The sequence below is a fragment of the Amphiprion ocellaris genome, chromosome 9 (assembly GCF_022539595.1).
Source record: "Amphiprion ocellaris isolate individual 3 ecotype Okinawa chromosome 9, ASM2253959v1, whole genome shotgun sequence".
NCBI lineage: Eukaryota > Metazoa > Chordata > Actinopteri > Pomacentridae > Amphiprion > Amphiprion ocellaris.
This window is the reverse complement of record NC_072774.1, coordinates 32361925-32386057: the sequence shown is the minus strand read 5'-3', so window position 1 is coordinate 32386057 and position 24133 is coordinate 32361925. Positions and strand designations below refer to the sequence as shown.

At 40.3% G+C, this 24133-nt stretch overlaps 1 protein-coding gene across 1 annotated transcript in view; it reads right to left on the bottom strand.

Annotated features, from left to right (window-relative positions):
• Nucleotides 1-1857: 1857 nt before the first annotated feature.
• The window catches only part of LOC111573751 (dolichyl-diphosphooligosaccharide--protein glycosyltransferase subunit STT3B-like), a 77485-nt gene continuing 55209 nt past the window's right edge, over nucleotides 1858-24133 (bottom strand). The window contains exons 6-16 of the mRNA XM_023278050.3: nucleotides 19640-19738; nucleotides 18738-18884; nucleotides 15068-15116; nucleotides 13621-13775; nucleotides 9562-9773; nucleotides 8054-8241; nucleotides 7007-7178; nucleotides 6035-6208; nucleotides 5759-5872; nucleotides 5376-5585; nucleotides 1858-4370 (exon numbers count right to left, since the gene is read on the bottom strand). Of these exons, the coding sequence (XP_023133818.2) occupies nucleotides 4290-4370; nucleotides 5376-5585; nucleotides 5759-5872; nucleotides 6035-6208; nucleotides 7007-7178; nucleotides 8054-8241; nucleotides 9562-9773; nucleotides 13621-13775; nucleotides 15068-15116; nucleotides 18738-18884; nucleotides 19640-19738 (1601 nt within the window). The 3' untranslated portion in view covers nucleotides 1858-4289. The remainder of the gene's footprint in view (nucleotides 4371-5375; nucleotides 5586-5758; nucleotides 5873-6034; nucleotides 6209-7006; nucleotides 7179-8053; nucleotides 8242-9561; nucleotides 9774-13620; nucleotides 13776-15067; nucleotides 15117-18737; nucleotides 18885-19639; nucleotides 19739-24133) is intronic.

The window sequence follows — 24133 nt, the reverse complement described above, 5'->3', positions numbered from 1 at the left end:
GCACAGCACCCCCTACACTCGAAAATGTAATGAAATTATGACAGTCAAACATTACCACAAACCTACCAAGGTCCAGACGGGGTGCCGGACCGGGTCCTGAAGGCATGTGCAGACCAGCTAGCAGGCGTGTTTACGGACATTTTCAACCGGTCCTTACAGCAGGCTGTAGTCCCCACATGCCTTAAATCCACCACCATAGAGCCCGTGCCCAAGAAACAGGCAGTGAAATGCCGGAATGACTACCGCCCAGTTGCCTTGACACCAATAATAATGAAGTGCTTTGAGAGGCTGGTCCTGCATTACATCAAGGACATCATTCCTGCTGGTCTGGAAATCCACCAGTTTGCTTATAGGGCAAACAGATCAACAGAAGACGCCGTATCAACTGCACTGCACACGGCCCTGTCCCACCTGGAGGGCCCCAACACCTACGTTAGAATGATATTTGTTGATTTTACATCAGCATTCAACACCATCTCCCCCCATAAACTGATAACCAAGCTTGGCCATCTGGGACTAGACACCACACTCTGCTCCTGGATCCACAGCTTTCTCACCAGCAGACCACAGAGTGTCAGAGTAGGAGAGGTGACATCATCCACACTCACATTGAGTACAGGAGCACCTCAGGGCTGCGTCCTCAGCCCGGCCCTGTTCACCCTTTTCACACATGACTGTGGGATTAATATCGGACAACAGTGAGACCCACTACAGGGAGGAGGTCCAGCACCTGGTCAGCTGGTGCTCTGAAAGTGACCTGGTGATGAATACCACTGAATACCACTGAATACCCCCCCCCACCCCCCACCCCCCACCCCCCCATGTGATCTCACATGGACCTCCAACACCTCCCACTTGGTGAAGAAGGCTCAGCAGAGACTTTTCTTTCTGTGGAGGCTGAGAAAGTCCAAGCTCCCCTCACAGCTTCTCATGAACTTCTACAGGAGTACGATTGACAGCATTCTGTGCTGCTGCAGCACAGTCTGGTTTTCCAGCTGCACCACTGGAAACAGAAGGGACTTGGCCCGTGTTGTAAAAACTGCACAGTGGATTGTGGGAGCACAGCTTCCCAGCCTGGACTCTGTCTATGCTAGCCGGCTGAGGAAAAAGGCCAGCAGCATCGCCAGAGATCCCACCCATCCTGGACACAGACTGTTTGTCCCCCTTCCATCAGGGAAAAGATTCCAGTCATTAAAAACAAAAACCAGCAGACTGCGGAACAGCTTCTTCCCCAGAGCTGTCGCTGCCATCACACCCCCCACCCATTGCCCCACCACCCAGTCATTCCCCCCTCCCAGTTCATCTGTGCAATAAGAACTCTATTTCAACACAGGACCACTTTATCAGCACTGACCACTTTACTTTGTTTGTATATAGTACTTTGATTCTTCTTTTTATTATTCGAGTATTTTTAAACTATTTTTATTATTTGCACTGCTGCTAATTGTCTTGTTCTTCACTCAAATTTCGTTGTACTTCTGAACAATGATAATAAAGTCTCTTTAAGTCTTTAAGATTATGTGGTGACCAGTTTAGATGCCATGCTGGGAATAAGACTTGTGAATCAACCAATCAGCTTTTGTCGTACCTGCCACGATTTGACCAATAATGATTTAAGTCTGAAACCGTCCCCACCCCAGAAGGTCCTATTAGCACCGCATCTTAGTTCGACCTGACGCAGAGGAGTCAAGGTTTATGGTTGCCATGTGCAGTGAAGGTCTGAATTACAGTGACATCCTCTGTACACTTTGCAATCTAGCTGGTCACCGCCTCAGCATACTCCTCAATGTCAGGCTGATCGCCCTGAGAGGCTGCTGTCTTTGCTATGAAAATCTGCCAGAAATTAAAACACAAGTGTTATTTCAACCTCTTTATTCAAAAAGGCATGTTTCATTCTCACACCTGCATCCAGATCATTACAATTGATGGAAGAACCTTTGACTTGGAAAATCAAAACCAAATAAAATCCTTACATTACAGATAGGACACTGCGCTCGCTTTAATCACTGCAGCCTCCATCGTCCTTGTAATAAATACACCCGCTGACTGTGCAGCTCTGGAGACGATATGATCTTTTTCGTTTTTTATTTTAAGGCCTTTTCTGTCCTCTCCACCTGGAGTCTCTGACATTGGTGTTCTGAATAAACCTCACAACAGAATCAAAGTCAGGTCACACAAGAGTGTTTGAAAGAAAGGGAATTGGGCGGATTAAATGATAAATGGTTTGGTTCACAGAAGAAACGGCTCACAAACCAGTGACAATTCATCCAATTGAAAAGAGCCACTAGAATGTAATGCTGCTGTAACCTCTGAAACCATAAAAACTCCTGCTGCTGCTGCTGCTGACAGCTCTGAGGACGTATTTGTGAATTCATAGGGGGATGAGCAGTGAGAGCAGGGTGTTTGATCCTGGTACTGTACCTGTGCAGGGAGATGCCTTCTGGTATCTACATAGTGCTGTAGGACATGTGACAGGAGATGAAAGGGAATCAGGCCTCGGGGACACCTTTAGACACACGACACACTGACAGCAGGTTGTGTGGACTAACAGCTGGGTATTTGTGCTGCTGATTTTCCTTCACATTGTTTTCAGCAGCACTGGCAGCTGAAGAGGGTTTCAAATTAGGCCAAATAAACGCTACACTTCAAATGGCTTTTTAATGATCACAATGACAGACGTGACACGCACCCCCTGTTAGCGTAAGCTGCCAACAAAACAAAAAGCGAGCACATGGACTGTATTAACTCTAAACTGGGAGTGACTCCCAAATGATTTGTGACAGTGCACTCAATCTTACTCAGTGGAATTCACCTTCAGGCTGTGCAGGAAACCTGCAGCACTGCTTTGGTGTCCTGTTTGTTTGGTACAGTGTTACTGGTGGGACTTCTGTGCTGCTCACAGACTGAGACGGATTGTTTCCATCTGTGTGAACAACACATTCATTCATTCATTACTCATTTTTGATAAAAAGTAGGCCTCATTTCTTGGCATGGCTTCCCTATAGAGATATGTTATGGTTAAACTCAACCCTGGTCGTCTCTCTGTTAAGTATGGACACTACAGATGATAATGGTTTAAGGATAATTCTGATTATTTTCATAGTTCTGGCCATCTTTCTGGTCATCAAGCAGTCAAGAAATAAGCAGTCAGCTGATCAGGCAAGTTGTAAAAAACCCTTTAAAGCTGTATGCCACTGATTTTACCATCAGCTACCCAGCTGCATTAGGGGAAATGTAGGTTCCAGTGTTTTTATAGTTTCCATACTAGCGACTAAAAGTTAGGATAGCTCACGCTCTGATGCTGCAGTTTTTACCACTCTATTTTAAACAGTTGCTTCTTGGAGTCACCATTCTATTAAACCTCTGCAACATCCTTTTAATTATTCCTAAAACAGAGAGAGCAAGTCTCTGTAACAATAATCGGTGAGAAAAATGGCGTAATTTTGTCAAGTGCAGCAGGTCAGAGATCAAGCAGCGACGTGGCCTGTGAACTATGATGGAAGTTAATTAAAAAGTGGGCTGTGACTGTACACTTCAATTTGTCTTTTTGGTCGAACCTGGAGGTTTGTTTGTAACTTGTCTGATCAGATGTTTCTGTCCATGTTGGACTTCTTTTTAGCCATGTCACTGTGAGTACAGTGTTAGAACTGATAAAAATTATGAAAATAAGGGCCAAGATCCTATGAACACAAATTATCCTCAAAGAATGTGTCCCGTCAGTGCAGCAGAACGAGGTGAATGTTTGTCAAGAAAATGCTCAGCTGGAGCCGGTTTAGGGTTTTAGTATTGAATTTGAGACATGGTAGAGTGATGGCTTTTCTCTATCTGTATGAATGATGCAATGCATAGAGCCACCCTAAGCAGAGTCCCTGGATGAAGGACAGCTAATCTCTCTTGCTCTCCGTCTCCCATTACGTTCAAGTACAAAAAGAAAAGCGAGTCAAAGGTCACAGTTCCTCAGGTTTAAACGGGCGTGGGTTAGGATCCTGGACTTGCTGACATCTCCTGTCCTCCGTCTCTTCTCCTTGACCCCGCTGATGAGGTCTAAGGTCAGCTGGGGTTCAGCACATTCTGTGGTTTCCTGGGTGATGATGACATTTCTGGCCTGGGCCTCCAGGTGAACACAGTCGGGATGACAGGGGTCTGGACAAGCTCCGGTGTTCCTTAATCATCTTGGTTGGTGGATTTTTGTTTTACTGTTGCTGCTGCGTGTTTTTGTTGAGAGTTCTGTGTGTAAGATTTTCTTCCTCCCTCCCATCCACAGTCTGCCTCCGTTGGTGGTGGACTTCCTATAAAGATTTCTTGGCCAGTTTCTTGCCCTTCTTGAGTGACAGCTTGTTCTTGATGTATCCCCGCTTCCTCTTGGCTGTCTACGGAGGGAAAAATGACACTTTAAATAGCAGTCCAAGGATGTATGTAGAAGTTTAGCTGTCAGCAAAGTCTAATGAATGTCTTAAAAAAAAACTGTGAAAAAACATCGTAGAAAGTAAGTCAGAAATAACGCTTACTGCATGGTTTTCTTTAATACCTGAGAGTTGTGTATATAAAAGCTGCAGACACGCATTATGTAAAGTTGAAGTATCTATAATGAAAGTGAAAAAGCCTCTGACTGAAAGTGACAGTGACCCATTACATATAATGTAAAGCTGCACCAAGCGCCAGGCTTCAACAGCACCTTTTACAACCAAATACAATATACCTGGAGCAATTCAGATGCTCACCATGTAGTTCAGTGCACACTATCTGTTCATATTTAAATTATGTATTTGTTTACATCCCTACACTGCCCATCAAATCTAATTTACACTCTTGCCATGCATAAAATAACAGGTTGTAATCACAAAGAAGCACTTTTAGCCATTACAAAAGAGTTCCCTAGTATAGCCAGTTTTATTTTATTGTGTTATTTCACTGTTCTGAAGTCTTCAGTTTTCTATGACAATCTAGAAATGAGTACAAATGTAGAAAAATTCTTGAATGAATGTCTAAGCTTTTGACTGGTGCTGTACAGGAACAGGAAATAAGACATTTAAAGACAGCAATAATGCAGATAAAATCTTTCAATTAAAAATACAAAAGAAATAAAACAGAACAATAATATGATAAAAAGACAAAAAACGATAAAGACGGACAAAGTCACATGTTGGTAATAAAATTAATAAAGAAAAACATGTTTTACCTAATATTTTATCCACATACAAGTAGGAACTGCTGACTAATGTCACAGTTTGATGTAAAGAACCTCTGAGCCATTCTCATCATGACGCATATGCTCCTTTATACAGCTGATTCCATCAAACAAAATGATAGCAGTCGCTGTAAGAGTGCCAGCATTAGACTGCACACAGACATGGATAAAGAGGATGCCAGCTTACCTTTTTGGAGGTGTACTTCTGCTTGGTGGTGTCAGTGCCTTGCTGCTTGTGCTCAACACGGTCCCTGTTCTCCAGCTTTTTGACCTTATAAATCCTGACCAACCAGTGCTCTGAAGTGAAGGCTTCCTCCAAGTGCTTTAGCTTGATGTCCTTGTTGCCGATCTCAGCATTACGTGTCCGGTCAAAGCCCGGCGGCGTCCGGAAATCCAACTGAACAGAATTGAAAACAAGTGAAGTTATCCCTTTTTGAAACTACCTCCAATTAGACAGTGCCAGTTAAAATGAAAGATTCTATCAATTATCTAATAAATACTGAAATATCCGTAAGTTTCAAGTGGACAAGGGATATACAATCTGCAAAACAGTTAATAACGATGACATACCTGCATCTCTCCGAAGCGGTAGTAAGACATTTTGTACATAAGGCAGTTGAGCAGGGTGGGGGAGCCTGCTTTGTCCACTCTGAACTCTCCCTGGGGGGTGAAGTAGTCACTTTCCTGCATTGAAAGATGAGACAGAGACAGAAGGTGGGGAAAAAACACTTTTTATTACTCTTCATACAAGTTACTCAACACAGACTAAGATACTGAGAGAGAGAGTGTGTGTGTGTGTGTGTGTGTGTGTGTGTGTGTGTGTGTGTGTGTGTGTGTGTGTCTCACCCTGATGTCCCTGGGGTGCTCCCCCTCTGCGATGCGCACCATCCACAGGAACTTGTTGATGTCATCGCCTGAGTAGCCAATCACGCCTCCAAAGATAATGAGGACATAGTCAACATCCAGTGACCTCATGATTTCATAGGCTGCAGTCTCATTGGAGGACATGGCTTTTCCCACCTGTAGCAACACAAACACGCAGCAGTTTGAAAATACTGGAAGTAGTAAACAAGTAATTACAAAGATAGGTGGGTAGCAACATGGGTATGGGACAAGACAAACGTTGACCTGCAAAGTGTTTATTTTCTCCATCTGTGTTTGACTTTTTTCTGCCCTGAAGGAGAAGTGATCACAAACACTTTTAAAACAAGAGCCATGAAGGTCAGAAACATCTGTATTACACAGGGAGGTTCTAACAAAGACACACTGCCAAGTTGAGTTCAGTGTAGGTGCAGTGTTTTTGGTGAATGGCTCATATGCTAAAATATAACTTAAATATTCTAAAATATTTGATTATTTGTTGCTTTAATATGGGCCATTCTTAGAAATCCGTCTTAATGGAAGTGCAGTACTAAATCTGTGGGGTGCTTCTAGTGTTAGGCTAACTAAGCTAGCTTTTCTGTATATAGTGCAGTGTACCTATACAATGCTATGTCCACTTGGTGGTGTAATACACCAAGACAACCTATCAACCCTTGGGGCTCCATATGAAGGTTGACCACTCTTAACTACAAGCTGTAAAACTATCAAACACAAAGTACAGAAGCAAAGAAAATTGGTACGAAACACATTTAAAGAAGAAAACAAGGCTGAGAGAATAACTGCATTTTCATGTATTAAATTATAGAACAATGTAGAAATCTCTCTGACTAGTAAACTGATGTGTAAAAGAAGGTTAAAGTTTGCATTTAGAGAATCTGTTTGCATGAAACGAAATGAAAGAAATGCAGTGAACAGTGAAAGCAGAGCAGTACTCACCAGTGCTATATGACTGTTGTTCCATGTGTTGTTGTCGACCAGCGTGGTTCTGTTGGCCATGCCTGCTATCTGGTAGCCGTAGTCCCACCACGACATCACTCTAGCATGCTCGTCTGTGTTCTGCCTCAGCCAGTAGTAGGCCTCCCTGAAGTCGTCCAGGATGTTACGAGAGCTGTTGAGGACAGCCGAGGATGCGTGGATGAGACATGCTGATAATTCCAGGTCTGGTCATGTGATTTTACTAAACAGCTCAACCCCTCAGTAAAACCTGCAGCTGTGTGATGTGTTCAAATATGTCTGACAGCAGAACAGCTTAGCTTCGGAAAACAGAAGCTGCATGACAGTTTCCATTTGTTGGCAGTCTCTTCAGCTGAGTGTATAATGCTGGAGTATTTTGTGATATCTGTAGAAAGGAGTGTCAGTGTGGATCTGCTGGTGACAGGGAGCTTAGAAAGGATTTAAAATGCCTCTTTTCATTTACAGAAAGAACAAAATGTAATTAAAAAAAAAAGCTTCAACTAACAGAATTATAAGAAAAGACACGTAAAACCATGTGGTAGGTAGGAACACCTCTGTGTCCAGTGGACCAGTGTCTTCTAATCCACCCAAGCTTACAGTATTGAAAAAAAAACTCTGTCTTCATTTAAAAGTAATTCCTCTGAAAAGTGATGACAACACAGTCGGTGTATTGCTGGGAACACCATTAAAGAAAGAGAGGCTACCATTTTAAATGTCATTTTTCATTGCTGAAATTGAATACTGCAAACAAAACTCCATTGTACTAGAGTGAAGGCAGAAATGTCTCAGCCAGATCTCAAATGTGGCCGAAGAAATCAAAACTATCTGCATGGCTACACAACAATTTGGTTATTCAGTGAGTGTGCCCATCACAGAGGTGACAACCCTGCTAGATTTCCATTCGTATGGCCCTCAATGCCTCAGGTGAATTCTTAATAAATAGTCGGACTTAAAGACAGTGAAAATATTCCCTCCAACCATACTGGTCATGTCAAACCACTATAGTGTAAATTATAGCCAAATTCTCACCCATCATGGTTGTAAGAGGCCAAGACTACACTGGGGCTGGAGTAGGCGTTGCTGGTGACCCAGGTACAGTGGACGGCAAACATCATGAGCAGCATCAACATCAGCATGGTGACTATGGACTTGATGTTGGGGCCCAGGCCCTCCTCAGCCTTCTCCTGCTCTGATACATGTTTACGCACCTTCCCAGCCTGCAGGAGAGAAGCTCTTGTAAAGGTTACTCAAACTTCAAAAGGACGTGCATGCTGTAAAAATGAGCTGTTAATGTACTGGAGGACTGTTAATCGTCTAAGAGTTCTCTCCGTGAGGACAATTAACTGTTGGAGCTGTTTTATAGTGTCACATTTAATTCTGCTTTTCAGCAGACTTGGGACAGGACTGTAATGCATTATTCCACTGTATCGATTTACTGGAAAAGCAGCAAAAGAATAACAAAAACACCAGACATCAGTACCATTTGTTTCCCCTGAAAGGGAGAAGAGAAAGAGGAGGAGGTAACAGATACAGCCAGGTTTTTGCCGGCTGTTCCATAACACTTGGCACATGTTAGATATAATTCTAGACATGAAGCTGTTTTGTAACTAGCTGTTATACCGTGTAAAGACTAAAAAGTCACACTGACTGTACCTCAGCTGCAGTATGATTGCACAGAAGTGTTTGTTGGTCAGCTGACCCCTAAAGCATGAACTGGGTCTTAAAGCAGCATTACTATATTTTTTGGCCACTGGAGGGCAGTAAAACAAGTTGTTGAAGCTTGTAATTTACCAAGCCTTTGCTTATTTGCTAGTCTCAATTAGCCAGCACATCCTGCTATAGTGAGTGAAGAAAAGCCTGGCTTATTTGTATTTCTATACATCAATCACAACTGATTTGAATCTAAGCAGAGGAAATGGCTTCAGAGTTAATTCAAAATGGTATACATGCAGGGAGATGAAAACTGTCATTTAAACAGATAATACACCAAACTCATGCAGATCACAGAAGGGAAGGACAAAGCCACCTAAAATAAGGTGCCAATGGCAGGCTTCTACACACAGCCTACATCCGGTGAGTCACACTACTTATTTACACATCCAGCAGGTATTGAGACAACTTTGTTTCCTGCCCATTCTCACTCTCTTTTTAGCTCTAAAGTAATTCCTTTGAAAAACGTCTTATTCTGCTAAGAACCCTCTAAGTTCACCCTCAAGCCGATAATTGTGTTTGTCTGGAACTAGGTATTGTACACAGTGGATTTTAGAGTTTTTTCACCTGAATAAGCTCACTGCTGCAGCTGGCGAGGCTTGGATAAAGCTGATAAAGGCAGCAACTCTGAACTAAATCAGCAAAATTTCAGATGGCAAACCAAAAACAACAAGATGAAATACACAAATACTACTTGTTCCATTTGGTCAGTGATGCATCATCTTCTGCAACAATCATACATACACTAACAACATGACTGATCAGCAGTGCAGATGGCGACACATTCCACACACATAAACAATCTCTACTCTCTGACGACCCCTGACCTTGTCGTAGAGGTTCCCTGCGTTTTTCCTGTCATCCTCGTCGCTGCTGTCTTCTGTAGGCGGGCTCTGCCTCTTCATGTCGTCACCCAGGTAGTGTTCAAAGACACTGGAGAAGGCCACGGCTGACAGCATGCACACCACTGGAGTCAGGGTCAGCATCAACCGCACCATCACACCGGCAAAATACACAGCGCTGATCGCATACAAGGCCACTGGTGGCAGGAAAGCAGTGGGAGAGAGAGAGGAGTTCAGAGGTGACGAGGAGGTTACAATCTAAGCTTGATGAGTTTCATTTCAGTTTTACATATAATTAATTCAGCCAATTTACTTCAATTTAGTGCTGTCAATTCATATTACGGGGCAATGCATCTGTTGTTTGACAGTGACCTAAGAATCACGCATTTCTTTTTACTGTATTAATTATAAGTTATATTTCACTGGCAGGTGGAGACAGGATCAAAAGAAAAACAAATGAACAGCACAAAGACAAGAACAGCACATAAACACAAACTCAAATGGGCAAGTGTTTTTCAGCCAAAATGAGATCAAAGAGTCTGTATGAAGCGACAAGAAGGCAACAGGTAGAGAGCAAGAAGAGAGCTGTCAAGAGAGAGGAGCAGCAAAAGCAAGTAAACAAGAAAGTAGTGCACAGAATAGAGGGCAGACAGAAAGAGGACTTGACTGGCTAAGAGAAGGCAGGTGACTAGACTTCATATTGGCAGCTAGCTCTTAAACAGTTTCTGTCATGTATCCTTTCACAAGCTGGAAAACACAGATTAACCTTCATGTCAGCAAAAACATTTTATTTTTAATCAGCTATTATCTACACTGTATGAACTACAAACAAGACATGTCAAGGTGAAATTTCTTAAAATAAAGAGATTCGCACTGGCAAGATACCGTTTCTTCTACAGGGTGACGCCCCCCCCCCCCAGCATCAGGGTTTCTGATGCTAGAAACCCTCAGTTTCTAGCATTAGACCACTTCTATTTGTTCATGTCGCCGCATGAATCATCATCATACTCATTTTGAGTCTCTCAACATCAGCAGGAGTCCAGATCCAGAGCAGTGGATCCCTTGCTAAACATCCACTTATCAGTCTCTAGAGATCTTCTCTCTACACCTCACATGCAGGTTACGATAGATGCTAGCAAGACACACTATGCACAGAGAAACCTCTAGTTTCCCTAATTCAGATGGGTGTGTGACCAAAAGTTATTTTGAAGAGAGTGAAATAATGTAATCTAGTGTCAGATTTACCCCAAGCTAAAACTAAGTGATTTTTTCTAAATGGATTGTTTTCTACGTACAGTTTTGTGCAGAGCATTAAAAACATCCAACAATGCAGTTGATTAATATTCAATGAATTGTGCAGCCCTAAACCAGACCATTTCATTCAAGCACCTACTCCGACAGCTTCACTGGAAACATAGAAACAAGTATATAGATGGCAACTAAAGTGTCAGAATTGTGCAATGAACCAAATCAACTATGCAACACATGGGATAATGAGGCAGTGAAGAACTGTAAAAGAACAAAGGAGAGGACATATAAGGGTAACTGGATAACCAGACAGAGACAAGCAACACACTAGTGTTTTACAGACAACTGGACACTGACTGAATGAATGAATATGACCCACATATGTGAGACACAGCACTGCATTCCTCTCATCTGCTAGGACTGTTATTACACTACACACTGAGCTTCATACACACCTAAATGTTTCCTGTCGAGGGGAAAAGTTGCTTTAGAGAACTGCATTATGGTATACAGTGCATGAACTTTTTTTTTGAAAGTCCTATACCTATCGTGTTTTTAAAAAATACATAGATCAGCATAGATGCTGAATTTTTCAAGGGTGACATTTGAGACATTAGTTTTTAGCATTTTTGATAGAAAAAGGTCTTTAAATTTAATTATTAGAGAACTGAGTGGGATGAAATATGTTCTTCGCAAAACATAACATTGTTTGCTAAGTATAAACAACAACTATTAAAAACTGTATTACAGTTGACATGAGAAAAATGAGATTCATGCAGCCTGTACAACTTCAAAAGGCTGAGTTGTAATACAAAGTACTAATCTATAATAAATATTAAATAAAGTCGCGCGTGGTGTTGGCAAACTTTTCAGAAAAATAATTGTACTGATGTGATGAATTCTGACATTTTTAAAAGACTGTGGGGGCATTTGATGTTAAACCAATCCATTAAATCCCCAGTGCATCAGTCAGAACAGTGTAATAGTGCACAGTGCCAAAGTGCTCCAGGAGTGACAGTGGATACGTAGAGTCCTGGCTGTGAAAATGAGCCACCAATTTTACACTAATGATTTTTTTTCTCCCTGCAGTTACTTTTATCACTTTGCAGCTTTACTTAACAGTGTGTGGTACATTGTGTCAAGAGGAGGGACACCCTGAATAAGATGCCTGAGGACTGAAACAAGACAAACAATCAGAGAGAGAAAAAGTAGCAGAAGCATGAGAGCTAAACTCCCACCACTAGTTCAAGTTTAAGATCACAATAATTACACGCTTGCTGACAGAAAAAAGAAAAACTTTCCAAGCAGGTATGAAATAATGGTATTTTGTCAGTGATATTCCTAGAGCTGGAGTGACTCGGGGAATGAAATTATTTAACTTCAGTGCCAACACCATGCTCTGTCACATACTCGTGTTACTTATATCACAGCAAAAGAAATAACTCAATTATAAATATATGAATATGAAGACAACTGTATTTGAGATGAAATAAAATGCAAAAGTCTAACCATTACACAACAGGAGATTTATCTTTGCATACATTTGTATTTTGTTCTTCTTGCGGTCTTTTTACTATGGAAAGCCAAATGAAAAGTGCTATACCAAATATGTTATTCTTATTTTTCTTATATTATAATTAAATAGCGCTTAGGAGCCTCTTGTAAGTCTCACTGAATACAGACTGACAGATTGGTTGCATTCAGTGTCAGAAAACATTTAATTCAAAACCAGACTATGAAGCCTTTTCATGACCAAATTAAAGTCAGGCTTTTTAGATTACTGTCATCGTTTGAAAATAGTTCACAGAAATAAAACAAGCAGTCTGACAGGAGGATAGCTGTTATTTTCCTTATCTTTTTTTACAGGTAAGCTGCAAGGCAGGAAATTACAAATTAGCTATAGTTTCATCAGTTATCTCAGTCTTTGGGTAGATTGTCCTGCTCTTAGAATAACTCCAGTCATATGAGGGGTGGCAGAGTTAAAATGTTCGTTTTATTTTCAAAGTACTGACTTTGATGCTTACCTGTATGTACAGTACCAAAATTAGATTTTCCACCTTAAAACAACATCTCTCATCATGTTTTACTGAGCTTTTGAAAGTAAAACACTAACAATTGTTCAACTAGTGATTGTCAAAGACATGAATGTGATTTGGAGCCCAAATTCCACCTGAGCGACGACTATATAAAAGCCATTATTATTGTAATGGTGAAATCCTTATTTTTTATTATTGGCCAGTAGTTATGAGACTTGCTAGAATTTAATTAAATCAGAATCTGTCACTACTGAAAAAAGTAGCAGTTGCTTCTCAGTGGGACTTGGCAGCAGCTGCAGAAGCCATATAAGCGAGTATGCACTTAACATTAGCAGAAGGCAAAAATCATTATCAGATAAATAACACAACCTGTTATTTTGATGTGATCAACATTAGATAAGCCTATTTAAACAAAAGAAGCACTTAATATGCTCACCTAGTGATATCAGTGCATATTCATCTCAGAGTACTTTGTTGCAGGTTTCCTAACAAATTACTCTGATGCACTTTGTTAACAGTTGTGTCAGTGTGTTAGGATGTGCTTGGGACACTATCAGCTACATTTCAGTGTAGATGCCTACAGAGTGTGAAAAAGCAACAGATCTGATGGAGAATGAAAGATCCATTAAGGAATTAATTGGCTCCCCCAACAGACAAACTAATTCTTCCTTGGTAACTAATCTTTTAAATACTGGGTTGCAAATGTCATGACCACTAAGCATGTTCTAATTTTCAGACAACATGAGTAATCCATGCTTACCAAACACACGCTCATCATTGATGTTCTTAATGCAGAACCAAAGGCCTGCTGGGAAAGTACAGACGAGGATGTGAAGGTCAAAGAAGAAGGACACCCATGTGGTGGGCTGGTGCTCAGATACCGATGCTATGATGGGAATGTGGATCTTAGCATAGCTGTGGATAACATTGAGGAGAGAGAAAAGGGTGGAAGAAAAAGATGGTGTTATTAAATTGTGAATATATTACTAGTGTCAAACAAAACAATGCATTTAGAGCTTGTGTACACTAATAATATTTTCCAATTATATATTTTCCTTTATGTTTGGGCCATTTACACACGTTTAGGTCACTTCCATGTTTCATAATTATTCCAAAGTGCAGATTCTTGGAAACTTTTAGAGTTTGGGAAGCATTGATGTCACACCTCTGTTTGCTCATGCCCATTGCTGCTTTGTGCTTGAAGCATGAAGCATGAGCCACAAACAATAACATTAAGGGTGGTTATATCAACCATCTTTAAATTTTGATTAGCACTAGTAATTACAAATTTACGTCTTGCCATTGCTGCACCAACTCACCATGCAAAAGCCTCTACATCTGGATTCCCAGTTTAACAACGAAACAACAGATTGTTCCTTCTTGGTATTTGTTGAGGCAGATTTGCCAAGCATAGTTATTACAATATCTACATTACTGTCGTCAAAGGCTTCATCCTTTCACATGACTCAATCTAAAGCTAACTTATCGTGTTGATAGTGATTCTGAGAAAATCAAGTTTGGCTGATGTCAGTTATCTTGGGTCCGAGGATGACCCCATTATTTTACAGCACTGCAGCAGAATAGACCTTCTTTCCAAAAAAGAAAAATACTCAGGCATGTGCACAAGCGCAGACATATGTGCACATAAGCACAGTTTTAAGGCTGATGCTGCAGTCTGGCAATTCTCTGTAAGCCAGGATCTGGGAGAGGAGAGGTGGAACATTATCTGTTTGGGATTTTATGATGAGGCAGAGTGACAGGATGACTGACTTGCTGATGACCAGAAAAAACATTTTGGCAGTAGAGAGAAGTGAGGGTAAACTTACGGTACTTCTTTGCATTTGATTTGTCTGCCACACCTGACTAAAATGTGAGATGTTTGCTTAGAAAACTAAAATGAAAAGTAAAACCAGGTAACAACCTTCACCCCTCTGCATGAGAAACAATCATTATCCCTTTGATCTATTATTGAGCACAGCTCTGAGATGGACTAAAGCTGAATAAATTAAAACTTCATAGTAAATCAACTCGTGGACAAGGTGAAATAAATCTTCAATAAAAGTTAATGTACCTCCTACCCCACCACGTTTTATTGCCATCAGTTTTACAGGTGAACGTGCTACTGTACACATTAAAACCTAATTAATTATCAGTACTGTGGTTTTAATCCAGTGCAAAAGTAAAACACACGAATTGTGATGACTTACCCAGTATCCCAGAGGGAGTAGAAGCGCCCACTCCAAGGAGCAATGTACCCTGAAGGTGAAACACACACATAAACCACATGGACTTAGAATGCACTCACAAACGCAGTCAAACAACACACAGAAATTGACCAACGTGCACACACACACACACACCATGAGGACTGTTGGTGATCTGCGTTTCTGTCATGCCTCGGTGGAACAAGTAACTGGTTTGCAACATTCCTCATGCATTTATCAATCATATAATTATTCTCTGATATGTGCAGTGAAATGATAAGAGAGAACACAGAAGCTAATCACAGCTGTTAGAGAGCCAGCAGGTGGCCTGTTCATATGTAGATAAGAGATGAGCTGATTCTAATCATAACCACCTTGTGCTTTACATGTAGCAGCTAAATGGCCTTAGATTATGGTTCTAATTACTGGGATCATATTCATCAGAGTATTTAAACTTCACTTCTAATGTGGAGATCCAACAATATTAAGGCTTTATCTAATCAAATTGAAAGGGCTGCAATTTTTGAGCAAAGAATTGTAGCTCAAATTTGTCATAACATACCATTATAAAAGAAGCACTGTGCTGGCCTACAAATCATCGGTACACAGGGGAACATGCCTGTTCTTTATTATGACTTCATGTCTTTATCATTTTATGTTAAAATGTTTTTACATTACTTTTGAGTTTTTTTGTTCAGACATAAGGTGAACGGATAGGTGTTGATTACCTTCTTGACAGTTTCGGCGAAAATCTGCCTGCTGGCACTTCACACGCTGTCAGTGCGACGCTTCTAATGAAGGTGAGAGCTTTCACCGAAACTGTCAAGAAGGTAATTAACATCTATCTATTCACCTTATGTCTGAACAAAAGAACTCAAAACTAATGTATTAACAAGAAGACATGATGAACGTTTCTGAGTTAAAATGTGTTTGTTTTGTTTTTTTGCATATTGTTGAGCCCTATCGCCTTCTTTCTTGTCAAAGCCTCATTTTTGTTGTGATAGTAACATGCATATTAACATCAATGCAACTCAGTCACAGACAGACCAAAGATTCTGAACTCTCCTTTAAGACTTGGCAGACATACACAATGTTGATTTAATTTTTTCTTTCAAGTTGACTGACAACAAGACAAATATGGAAACATCTGATGTGAAAGAAGTATTCAGATTCTTTACATAGGTCAAAGCACCAATACAAGAATAAAACAATCCTCTAGTGCTCATCAAAAGGCTGCATTTAAAAGCCTACAACAAAACAAGCACATAAATGTACTTCAGATCTCAAAAGTAACGCATTGATTGTACACAAAAACGTCTGGCATGTAACAATACACCAACACTATTAGGTACCCCTGACTAAAACTAATGCATTTACATGCAACGATAAATAAATACACCTTTCCTTCTTGAAGGTTATAGTGTTAAGTTTTTGTCTGTTTTGCTGATGGAACTGAACACATTTTTGGAGACTATGGTGTTTCTACTGTTTTGTTCTTCCCTCCCATTCATGTCAGAGAGTGTCAGTTAAATAACATCCTTGTGTAGCACAATGCACTTTAAAAGTACTTTCTACTGCTAAAGAAAGTGAAGGCTTAATAAAATTGGTAAGATGATATTTCTAACTAGTGATGTCAAAACAAAATCATTATGAAAACCTCACCTGTGTTCCACAATTCATTTTAGCTGACTGACCTGCCTATTCACTCCATTACTGATTACTGCTCATCCGTACAAAGCAGACCTATTATCTCTGACAGAGTAAAGGCTCCATCATAAAAATTGCTATCACAACAACCTTTGCTCAGTCTTTCCACTGTTATTCTCTTCATGTACCAATTTTTCATAATAGCGATGTACTGTGTAGCAGGACATTACTTCCTAATACCAATCATGAAAATCCTTTTTCTAACTCTGATGCACCTTTCTTTGAGAACTTCCTATGACTCTTTGGAGATGTTATATAATGTACAAATGTGGAACAGGTTATCTAGTCCCACAGCCTGTGTGCAGAGGAATGGAGTTGTATACATATCCAGCATTATATGAAAATCACTAAACAGGTAACCAAGTTATTACACAAAGGAAGCAAAAACGTAGACACCTAATTTTCAGGGTTTCAGGCAACCTGATCGCTACATAGTTAGCTCACATACCAGATTTGCTAAAATGCTGTTAGTAGCATAGTTGCTAGTTTGAATCCCAGTCAAATGGACCTTACTTAAATGTCTGTAATTTCACTGGTTTCTCTCCTTAAATTTCCTGTCTCAACAGAGTAATGTCAAATAAAGGCCAAAAATGCCAAAAAATAACATTCCTCCTTGATTACACCCTTAAAACCCATCTCTGTTCATCAAAATTTCATATTTAGAAGTTTATATCAACGAAAACAATCCCGTCATGCTTGAATATGAATACAACTCTCCACCCTCCGTACTTTAGGATGAACATTTCTATGCAAATGCAAACTAGTCGCCATCGCCGCTAACCTGGTCGCCATTTACCTGCAGCTCAAGCTGTCTGCTGACCTCTGACTTTGTTCAGACACTGTAAAACTTCGCTATGCTACACAATGGCAAGTTGAACAATTAGAGTAATTCAGCCATAATTGTTCAAATTCAGAAACCAATTCTGCAGAAGTTTAAGAGCATATTGTACAGAGTTGACTACAAGCTGATGCAGAGTATTGCTCTTTCTAACGTTAGTAACGTAACGATCAGGAATGACTATCAAGCCTCAGTACCAAACGAACCCCAGGGCTATATTTTTAAATACTGGAGGATGAATAAGCTCCGACATTAATAGTTCTGATATTAGTACTTAAGAAATTAAGAAGAGCGTTATCTTGCACATTCTACTTCACCACCACGAGACATTCATCTATGATGCATTTCTGTTCTCCAAATCCAAAAGAAAGTCCAGATGCAGACAATGCCCGTTGCCACAAGTGTAACAAGTACATGCAAGGAGGGAAACATGAGTAAGCCTTTGAAAGATGTGGTAAAAGTTGTACACACATACAGGCTGAGAAATACAGTTTGACTGCTTAGCTTGTAATTCATCCCTCGTTAACCCAGGTATGTTATGTTTGCTAGTAGCAGACACACAGAGTTTTATTAACAGAACAGGCCAGACTTTGTGGGCCTCAGACAAACTGTCCTGCTGAAACTTTTACTCTTTCTGTAACTGAACGATGGGGTTGAAAATGGTCGAGGAAGTACTTCGGCTGTTTTCTTATTAACTCAAGAATGTACCCATCTTTAGTAACTGTGCTAGATAACATGGTCATTCAATTTCTCTACATTATCAAACAGCTAACAATGTGTTGCTAATGTTAGATAAAGGCACACAATGTCTCCTTTTGCAACTAAAAACAGAGCACATCTCTTTTCCCCTTGTCCTCTGACATGGACAGCCATAAGTTGGCAGGACTGGTTCCTCCGGTTTGTTAAAAGAAACTCCAGCTGTTTGAATCCATGTTTTGGGACAATTACTGATACTTTGCTTCAAGGACGGAAATGCTCAGCTTCAGACATATTTTGCTCATGATATGTCCTCTGACACATAACAAACAACATTAGGACATGGAGACAAGATTAAAAACTTGATGTTTATCAGAGGAGGCATTTAAAGAAAATTTCAGTTTTTGACCTGGTAACTAATAAACAACCAACCTGTGTATGTCAGATAGATGACGGAGAGAAAAACCACTCCAGCAGCCAGAGACACTCCCAAGAAGAAAAGAGTCTGGAACTCCTGCCTGGTCAGTCTGTCCTTCAGGTACTGCAAGAAGGCGTAGACCTGAAGCAGTACAAACACGCCTGCAGAAACATGCACCACCAGTGGAATGGTGGACTGGGGTTAAGATCTGAGATACACACATGTCCAATAGATACAGTCAATCCCTGCTTAAATTTCCACAAGGAGGGAACAAACCAAGAATTTGTTGTGCCAGACAAAATGAAAAAAGTGCAGATAATTACATGTTGTAGTGTTCATGTTTTTGTCTTAAGTTGCAGTTCTAACTTACAGTAAATCAATGATAGGAGCAGTATCAATATTGTATTTTTATAGCCTATATGCTATTTAAATGTATAACAATTCTTTTCATGGAAAAAAGCAATAAGCAATAATTGGACTTACCCCATCCACTTTATCTGCACTTGAGTGTTTCAATATTGTATGGGTCTGAATAATTTATAGCATTAGTCTTTATTGCCACTGTACTCTCATTGGACTGCATGTTATAGTGGCACAGTCAAGTTTCTATGGGCACAGTCTTTGTACAAAAACGGTCTCAGGTGAATGCTCCGAGATTAACTCATCATCTGGACACATTCTGGCTGGAGGGCTGACACAAAGACGGTGACGTGATAATGACTGGAATTTTAAAGTGCTGTACTGATGCATTCCATTGGAGTATGCGAGTTGAGCCGAGTGCTGTTTTAAATGTAAGGAGGAACGTCTTGCACTGAATGTGCATAAGATGAAATTTACTGCCTAGACCTGCAGGAAACAAGTACTACAGGCTTTGAAATCTATTTTCCACTCTTACCCTAGGTGACTGCTCACTGACCTGCTGCAGCCATGTGTTCACTGGTCCTGATTGGCTGGAAGCCCACAAAGGGGATCTGCATGGACAGGACCAGTCCGATGATGTAGAAAGTGCTGTAGGCTACAGGAAGAAATCAATTGGTTAAGATCAGTTACAGACAAACTACTAGTACGATTATATGCCACTACAGTCAACTGGCTATATTAATTCTAATCTTTGGATGAGGCTAATCAGAACTTCACCCGACTGAAATCTGCAACATACTATAACACACTGGCTGGTGTTATTCTATATTTTACCTGGCAACAATTCTCTCAGAAAAAAAAGAACAATGAAAGAATCCTACTAACAAGTGTTGTGAATGCGTCCAAAGCTGGATATATCTTGTTCCTCTGAGCAGCATCAGTGTGTTACTGTTGCGCTGGCTGACATGTTTCTTCATTGCAATGAAAACACACACACTGCAGTTCATTCTGACTCAATCCCACATACAACATCCTGCTGCCAGAAATATTCATTACAGCACTACAATCACAGCTGACAACAGTTCCCATATAAACACAGTTTCCTCATGTCTGAGTAACATTTTCTGAAAGCTACATTTTCTGAAATAATTTTGTCTAATTAAACTGTATATTTGCGACATTTTTAGGTGTCTTCAGCAGAACTAATGGGCTTGAGGCAAGAGGCGAGGTAGTGATGCCTGACAGCATTTACAGAGGTATGACTTCTTGGCTTTTGTTTGCAATAACAGAAATATACAATATCCCCAACTCCTTCAGTGAATGACCGCCTCTGCAAAAATGTCACTCTGTAGATGTGAAACACAAACAAGTGCTCAAACACATGGAAGCACTAAATCAAATGCATGTATAACATACATAATACTTAAAATGGAGGCTACCAGCCAGACTGTGGGATTAGTTTTTGTTTAAAGTTGTGATAATATGTCATTGTCTGTGGTAGATATCCTGCTTTTAATTCCTAGGGATTTGGCAAATCTGTTATTTACAATGAAAATAAATTAAATAGTCTTATTGAGGATGAGAGAGACGGTACATATAAAAGACATAGTGATTCCAGGACAACTGCAAACACAAACTTAGAAAGTCCTTGACGCAGAACACAAGAACAAAATGCTTTCTGAGCCTAAATCATGACTGACAGTCTAAGAGCGATTAAGCTTCAGAGTTCAAACAATTTACACACTTGGGAGTCAGCAGCACAACCAGACAACAGGCTTGCTGTGAACACACTGACTAAACCTGAAAACCGTTTCAAACAAGCCCTCAGGGGTCAGACGCACTGAAACCAAGCTTCAATAACAAAAGCCTCCAAACAAGTTCTGCTGGTCGAATATTGCCGCTGCACAGTCAATGAAATAAAAGGGTTGGTTTTTCTGAACAGGCTGCACAAGCTTATTACAAACTAGAAAAGCCCAAGCTGTGAAATGTACACTTTGTTGCTATGTGAGATCAGAGAGCCTTTCATCAGCAGGATCAGTTGTGTCTGTCTAACAATATGTGTCTATATGCTGTATTTACTGTGGCCACTTGAGGCTGGCTTTACAGACAAATCAATCCCCAGAGACCAGATGTTAAAATGCCCAGCTTTAAATGTATACAGCCTGGTACAAAAGACAGTGTTGGCACTCAAAAGCTAATTTCCATGTTCATGACAACTGCATAGAGAGATAATACTTACATAACTGAGTTGTTTAAATTGTATTAAAGCTTAATCATGATCCAATGCATGGACACTCTGAGTGACAGGTGGGTGCCACCATAGGAAAGTCTATGGCCTAGAGAGGTTTGCATGGCCCACCTCAGCTCCATTCACAACCGACCTCTTTGCTAATTTTTGCTCAGTAGCTGCTAGTCTGGCAGAGTCAGACACTGCCAAGTTGGTGATGATCACAGTCATCACACTGAAGCTCCTCCTCTTCTATGGGAGATATCATGGAGGGTTTGTCCATCTTTTTATACAGTCAGTGGTTTACAATCTGTAGATGTGCACTGATTCATTAAAACAAATCAAGAGTGACAGCTTATCATGACTCTTGAAGGAAATGAACCGGTGGGATAAGAAGAGGCGGAAACAAGAAATGAGAAGTCGTGAGCAGTTCTTCACTCTGAAACTGTTTACTCTTCAAAATTTACAGTCAAACATTTCATTTTTAGTACTGCACTGTCCTATTTTAAGCACCTGATGTAATAAAGTTGAACATTCACTGAATTATTGCTCCATGCCCCCTGAAACAAATTTGTAAAGCTGAATCTCACCAGAGCGAAAGGAAGGGAACTGTGGGGGGAAAAAAGTCTACACTAATTTGTGTTTAGGCGAGAAATCAAACCTCAGCTCTCTCTGCTGTCTTCACAAGCTGACATGATTATTATTGCTGTTGCGCCAAAAGATGTTTGTCTTGCTGGGAAAAACAAACCCTGCTGTTCTGTTGGAGCGAGACATACTTTCAAATTTTTTTAATAAGTAGTCGCCTTCACCCAACTGGGGGTAAAGAAAGAAGTTCAAATATTTAGCCATCCAATGAGAATCTGTTTATTTTTTCACCCCCCTCACTGCAGTCCTCTACAGATGACACTCATCAGGGTCCACACAAACCAGTCTGTTTTATTTCTATGTAAAATATGTAAAAGCAGCAGATCCAACATTGTTTAGTTTCTGATTCAATCACTTGCTCCCTCCATGCCTCCGTGTAACATTATTAGAGATGCCAGTGTGAGGAAAATGGAAATAAGGATTGCTACTGACCCAGCTTGTTTCACAAACTACTCTGGTAAATAAATGTGAGGACACGCTTTGCTCCCACCAGCACTGATGCAGAGTTGAAATTCTGATCTGCCTACACAAACTAAGGTGATCAAACAGAATTAGCCCTGAAATAAATACTTTGTAAATAAGTCACTGTGACATAAATTTGATTCAATGCTATGGTCATTTATTTTTTTGGGCTGCATCATACTGAGAGGCGTTATAACGATTCTGATGTTGATTAGAACATTATACACAGAGATTCACACGCAGGATTTAATGCAGGGCATGTTAGATTGCAGACGTGTATCTAATGGCCATCTTAGTAAAATACTGGTGACATTACAAACCAACATGACTTGCACATTTACAAATATGAATATTAAAGTTAATTACATACTCATTCCTAGTGCAGTAGGAGAAACACAAATAAAAGCAATTGAAATGCTGCTTACATAAAATGCAACAGTTATATAAGCTAAATGTGATTCCAGAGCAAAATTAACAAACAAAGATATGACCATTTGGGAGTCACTGCTTCAGTAATATTGTCAGATTGTTGTCACTGATACACCGAAGCGTAAGCTGCATTTTACTGTTGTGGCCGGTCGAAGTGGAGCCAGCTTTACTCACTGTATTTACCGTCGGGAGGTTTACATTAGAAAATATAATGATTCACCACTACTGTAGTTTTGAAATCTGCATGACACTGAGTTCTGCTGCTCTGTACACTTCCATCTCCATGACAACTGAGCTCTCAGTCTGGTAATAAACATTGTGTGTTACAGCTTAGAACTCTGTAAAAGGGTGGTAAGTGCATTTTACTTAGAATTTGTCAAACTTTGGATTCCAAGGAAAACACTGAACTTTCACAGCTACAGAATTGTATTTTTCTTATTGTCAACAAACCCCATGAAATAACCAAAACCAATAATGTGCTAATGCATTGCAGTGTTTCCTCTAGGATGTTTTCAGCAGCGGTGGCAGGCTCCCCAGGAGCCGTGGCAACGTAGACAAATGTCACTTGACTGTAAATTTTCCTTGTACAACCTATCTATTGAATGTCCAGTTGAAAAAGTTTTTTTCAAGACTGAATGTTAAAATTAGAAAAAAAAAAATAAATTCAACAAGCTCATCTGAAAATGCAGTCAGCAGTTATTCATACATGGTGTGTAGATATTAGCTTAATGTTACCAATAGTTTACTCACGTTAGTGACACTGAGTTGGCACCGGGACAATTAACTGAAGCTACTGATATGCTACGTAACGTTAGCTGGACATCAATGTTTAGGGAATGCCTGTTTAACTTATAAAATCTATTATGAGTTATCTTAAGCTAATAATTTTTCTCCGGTAAGTCGCTGCCCTATTTTTCAAGATGTCACTCCTCTGACTCTCTGACCTGGTGCCGGGTAACATGATGTCACTTTCAAGGCTGCGCTCTCGCGACATCAACATCGTATTAACCGACGTATCAAAGAGTAGAGACTGAGCAAGATAGTAATCTGTAGTTTACCTTAGTACTCGTGAGCATCCGACACAGTGCAAGACGGCTGTGAAGGTGAAGACGTGGCGGTGGAGTATTTGCGACGATGAAAAAAAAAAGAAATTTGGAGCGGCAGCTGGGATTCAATTAATGTAGAGGAAACACTGCATTGATCTCTCAATACTTTTTCACCTATTTTCTTTTCTCCAAACTAAGTGATTCACAATAAAGACAATATCTTCAAAAAGCCGTCTTTCTT